General features: G+C 34.1%; 1 protein-coding gene across 2 annotated transcripts in view; it reads right to left on the bottom strand.

The window, feature by feature from the left end:
• Positions 1-2,324: 2,324 nt before the first annotated feature.
• LOC113109574 (phospholipid phosphatase-related protein type 1) overlaps positions 2,325-6,000 on the bottom strand; it is a 52,425-nt gene continuing 48,749 nt past the window's right edge. For both annotated transcript variants that reach the window (XM_026273225.1, XM_026273224.1), the window contains exons 6-8: positions 4,772-4,948; positions 4,160-4,291; positions 2,325-3,059 (exon numbers count right to left, since the gene is read on the bottom strand). In XM_026273225.1, coding sequence (XP_026129010.1) covers positions 3,027-3,059; positions 4,160-4,291; positions 4,772-4,948 — 342 coding nt within the window. In that variant the 3' untranslated portion in view covers positions 2,325-3,026. The remainder of the gene's footprint in view (positions 3,060-4,159; positions 4,292-4,771; positions 4,949-6,000) is intronic.

Below are 6,000 nucleotides of genomic sequence, written 5' to 3'. Positions count from 1 at the left end.
TGATGTTGTACAAAACAACAAGCTTTAAAATATAATTTACTGTGAAATCCGTTTTCTCTCAGGTACATCACCAGTGTAAGCTTCATAGTGAATACTTCTACATTACCCTCGTCAACGTAGTCCATAGTTACAACAACAATGTATCCTGACTTTATTTAGTGGGGGGGTTACCCCAAGTAACCAGGGTGATATGGCTGCTGCCAAGTGTAACAAATTAAAAGTAAATTTGTCATTAAAAATGTGCTCAAGTAAGACTTAGAGAACCAACCTTTAAATGTACTCTTAAAAGTAAAGTTAAATGTACTCTTGAATGTTAAAAACTCAGGAGTTATTTAAGCAAAAGCTTAATATAATTTATAATGCTGGAACATTTTTATAATAATCCTATTATTGCTTGAAGGAAAATGACAGAGTGGTGTTAGACGTGACATCAGTAGTTGCTAGAAATAAGACTGCAATGCTGAAAGTTTGGCCATCTAAATCTTCTGAAACTTCAGTTTCATCTGTAATAACTGCTGTGAATAATATTTCATCCCTTTTTTCTTTCTTGATTTCTTTTAGACAACATGGTAACAGGTAGTCTATGCAGATTCTAGAGTTACTAGGTGCCATGGTTTTCTAAGAAACTTTTTAAAACCTTTTATCTCATGGCAGTGAATTTTTCAGGAGTGTATTATTGAATGGATTTTTCCAGCACACTCATTTATTGTAAGCACAAAGGTCTTGCCCAGAGAACCACACAACACAAAACCAATTTTTACTGAGGTGCTGTTAAGCTTTTTAAGGTACTGTACGGATATATTGATTGAAAAAAAACTTATATTGCAAACTTTTCTTTCTTGTTTTTGATTTAAATGGTTTCTGAACAATTTGTGTGTTAAACAAGTAATAGTTTATAAAAATTTGAAGCGGATCATCTTTATTTATTTATTTTGTGAAACCGAAGAAGAAAATGTCATTTGATTTATCATTACTATTTTGAGTTTTTCTGTGAGTGATGCCAATGGTTGTGGACCAGGCGCACCCACTCTCTCAGAGAGTCAACCAAACTTTTGTAACATCATTTTAAAACTATGGCGGTGGGACTTGATGTTGCTAGTGAGATTGGCACTGATAATGGATAGACTAAAAAGAAATTCAAAGTTGTATATAAAACATTATTGGAGTATGTTTTGCAAGTAAACACTATTTTGGGCTTTCATGTTGTTCATGTTTAATTAAATGTATGACTTGCCATTTCTTTGTAATTATTTATGAAATTTACTACTAATAATTGAGTGTTTCCAAGTAAATCTTACACTGATTTTTTTTTTTTTTTTTCAGTGAACGGTTTCACATACTATTTAAAAAAGATAGGTAGCAAATAATTTATATAGTGCAGTAATAAAGTGTGAAATTAATATTTCAATCCAAATAGAGTAATAGTATCATCCTATTTAAGCAAATATGAATAGGCATCATCTTTTACAAAAGCTAATTAATCAGCTTTGATGAGATAAAAACTGGGGGTGGGGGTAATAAAGTTAAAGGAGGATATTAGATGATATTAATATGACTGAGGTCATCAGGAGGGCACCTGCTTTCCTTGATGTTTTGTTGATAAACCCACATCTCCAGACGGCTCAACAGCGAACCTTGCAGGACACCCACTGTTTATAACATTTTTTTCTGTTTATATATACAAATAAAAAAATTTTGAGGCCTAAGTATAGTCCATTATTGTCAACCATAGCCAGTTGCAACTTCTATCTAAAGTTTCAGACAGGCATCTGATAGCCTGCCGTATATTATTTCCTAAGAATACCATTTGTTTAAGTAGCCTACTGGTGGACACAGGTACAAACCCTCTGAAATCTATTTCAACTGGGAAAATGTGTTACATATACCTATTGTCTGGCTTCCTCTGCAATATCTGTGTACTTGAACTTCTTGCATTTATTTTCTTCCTCAGCTGCATCTTCCTAAGTCACTGTTGGCTCTATGATATATAACAGTCTACGCCAGTTTAATCGCAGTATCAAATCTGGTCCAAGCTTGGCGGAAATCATTTCATGTGGGAAAACAAGTTTCCAATCCAGATCAGACTCCAATTTCCTATCTTGAGCAGTGTGTTTCACTTATTTTTGTTGAGTTGCTCATGCCTATCCCAGCTGATATAAAGTGTGCTTTTGAGCCAACTGATGAAGGGAAGGGAGTAACCAAAGTGGTACTAATAAAATTAATGTAAAAACATTATTGTCATTAGAGTGCCATGAGATGTTTGTATGGCACAAACGGCAATCAAATACATTACCATTGTTAAAAAACGAAACCCACTCAAGTTATTGGACTCAGCTACAGACTATTTATTTGACAGACTACTCAGGAAAATATATTTAGCATTTCAAATGAAATGCAAACCTTAAAGAAAAAACAAAACACAAGTCGAGAATAACAGGTTATTCAAACAGTGTTGTGTATTTCATGCTGAGTACATGGCCATTCAAAGATGCCCAAAGAGAATCCGATACAACAACGTGTAACAATTCAACACGTTTTCTTTAAATCTTACACCAAAAAATAGGTATACCAAAAACATTCCTGGAAAATCAGCAGGCAAAGTTGATCAAAATGCTTTATACAGATAACAAAAAGAATACAAAATGATCTTTGTCCAAAAATGTACAGGAAAATAAAACTAAATAAAATCATTCTTTGTACAAATACCACATAACGACATCGATATTTGAATTACATTATATATAGACTGTATATATTTACTTTTTGTAATGTAAAACATGACAAAGAATGCAGAAATCTGAACATGAATTGAGCAGTGTCGACATTATGAGGGAAAGCTACAGCACTCTCTTATACAAAATGTACAAAACAGCTGCTTCTAGGTACAACTAGTTACAACATAATACTCTTTTTTTTTTTTTTACTTTTTCTTTTTTTTACAGTATGCCACAGTACAAAAAAAAAAAAACTTTTTGTGCCTAGAAGTGTTGAGGTGAAGCAAACGTGACCCGGTGCTGCCCCCTTAGTCATGTGACTTCAGTCATGGACGCCGAATGGTTCTGAAAGACATAATTGCATTAAGAGTCGTGTTGCACTGTTCCAGATGGTAATTAGCATTTGATTCGTCACATAAATGCTTATTGCCCATCAGGCACATTTAACGGAAACACCAGAGAGCCATGGAGCAGAACGTGTAATTACAAAATGCCAGTTCCTCCTGAATCAACCATTTCGATTATTTTACTTGGCCAGATCGTGACAGAACACCTGATTTTCCTTGTTTCCCTAAACACATTGACTTGCATAGAATGGTTTTCTCAGCCACTGGGATGTTAAGCTGGTGTCGGAAGCAAAGGAGAGTTCCTGTGACCCACATCTGCTGCTCAGACACTCGAGGTATTTCACTGGCTGGCTGTCAATAGAGACGTCTCAGAAGATTTTCTCTGCTGTAAACAGTGTCGGGATGAATTTGTAGAAGCAGCATTGTATTCCCCTGCTGTATAATGTGATAAAATGCTTCTTTGGGACTGTTTTGGAAAGAATAAATGGCAAACTGCAAAATTAAAAGCCTTTGGGTTTTTTTACTCAGCGGCCAAATGAAGGAAGAACTGCAAGGACAGCTTAAAAGTTCAAATGGGTTTACAAAAAAAAGCACATATATACATATATATATATACACACACATACACTAAATCTATACCTAAGATTAAAATGAAAACTGAAAATAAAATTAAAACTAACTCAAAATATAAATACACATAATAAAAAAAATAAAAAAAAGGACAAAAATTGTGTAAAACAAAACATAAGAACTCATGTGCGAACAACTCCCAAGTCTATCTCAGACAAAGCAACCCAGTGATAGTGGAAAAGCTGGCTTTTCTCAGCAAATATTAATGTATGAAATGCGTTAGACAACCCCAGAAAAAATACAAATAAATAAACCACATTAAATTAACCACATTCCACGTGCATAATATGTAAGATACTCTATATTAAATGATTATTTATAGAACTGTATCATCACATTTGTGCTGTCAGCACGGCCTCATTCTAACAGTGCTGACATGAACTGCAACAACACTTTTACTGGAGTGATACTGCTTACATGACTTAATTCAAGTTATTAAGTGTAGTGAGATGCAGAAGATGACACTACCTGTGCGCTGAGTGTCTCGAGAGGGCTTTCCACACGGGGGAATGTCATCAAGGGAAGGCCGCGGTAATCCTCCTGCTTCTGTTTGGTCGGAGTGGAGTGAGTCCCTTTGAAGTTGTTCACTACACAGATTCCCTACCATGAACAAAGCAACTTTTGAAGATCGCGATAAATACAGAACATACTAAGTCAAAAATATTTAATAAATTAGAAACTGTGGCACAATACTTAACATCATTTCAATTTTTGCTTATTCGTTTTTTATTGATCATAAAAAAATATATATTATTACTGCTTTATTATTATTGAATTATTAAATTTTACTGACCCTTGTTTAAAAATGTACGCAGTTATTTTTATGTGGTCAGTAGGATATTTCGAAGTTTTCAAAACGACTCTTTTGTGCTGCTTAATTTGATCAAAAATACAGTAAAAACAGCACAATATTATTACAACTGAAAATAATAGTACTTTAATATAATTTTAAATTCTATTCATTTGTTTGATTGAATTGAAGCATCAAACAAACAAACACGTATTTATATATGTAGTGTGTGTGTGTGTGTGTGCATGTGCGTGTGTGTGTGTGTGTGTCTGTAAAACAATGAAACCCACCAGAAAAAGAGCTATGGAGCTTCCTAATATGAATCCAGCGATGACGTCTGAGCAGTGATTGCGGTATTCTGACACACGGTTCAATCCAGTCAGGAAAGCAGCGCACAGGATTCCCAGACAAAGTACAGGCTTGGCCAGACGACTGCTTTTTGTCTTGATGGTGCTCGTGATGTACATCTGAAACAGGCAAGCGTGCACACACAAGCTCAGGAACCGATTTATCCAGAGGCTTTATTCTGCAGCAGGTGACTAAGAGGAAATCAAGCTTAAATAAATACACGCCGCTTGCTCCACCTCTGGGAAATCATGGCCAATTATGGAGAATGGAATCAGAGTAAATAACCTCTTACTTCCATGAAAGAGAGAGAAAGATAACTGCACTAAACTCACCTCAACCAAAGAAAAGACTTCATCACAAACCCTGCGATTCAACATTACTAACCTGACATCAAACACACTGAAGGTCTATTCAAATGCAGAAACCGGATTTCTCACATCAATTTAGTTTTTCGCAAAGTTTGTTCTTCAGTACTCACTGCATTTATTTAAAATATAATTAATCTTTTATAACATCATAAGAATTGTCTATATTGTCACTTTTGATTAATTTAATGCGCCCTTGCAGAATAAAAGTAGAAATTGCTTTCTGTTCTTTTTCTTCTGGATTACCCCTAACTTTCATCACTAGCTTGACATTAAATGAGTGAGAAAATTCATTTTAATTTTGGCAAGATGTCTGGTTATACTTATTTCCTTTGCATGTCAATGTACAGTAGGTGATATAAAGATCTGTACACTTTTTGCAATACAAATCGATTTTTTTTCCCCAAAACCTTTACTTGAATACTGCTGTTAGATACCTGAAAAACATCAAACACTTATTTATTTAAATTAATAATAATAATAAATTTCTTACATGTGTATTTGGTAGCATATAAGTTATTGTTTTTGTTATGTGAAATTAAATTAGTATTGATAACAACTTTGCATAAAAACAAATTGTACAGATATCCGTTTAAAACACTAAATTAAAACAACAGGACATTTTTCAAGCACCCTCATTTTCCAGACTGAACATAAACACATTTGGATTTTGGACCAATCCTATTTTAAGACAAATTGCTTTGGACCTGGCTGGAACAAATTTTGTGCAAAGCTAATTTCTTTTCCAGGTAAACAAACATGAAGTATTAACCAATTTAAATCAAGTTGGAATTCAGCACATAACA

This window comes from Carassius auratus, chromosome 10, assembly GCF_003368295.1.
Source record: "Carassius auratus strain Wakin chromosome 10, ASM336829v1, whole genome shotgun sequence".
Lineage (NCBI taxonomy): Eukaryota > Metazoa > Chordata > Actinopteri > Cypriniformes > Cyprinidae > Carassius > Carassius auratus.
The sequence above is the reverse complement of the archived record's forward strand: the minus strand, read 5'-3'. Positions and strand labels throughout refer to the sequence as shown.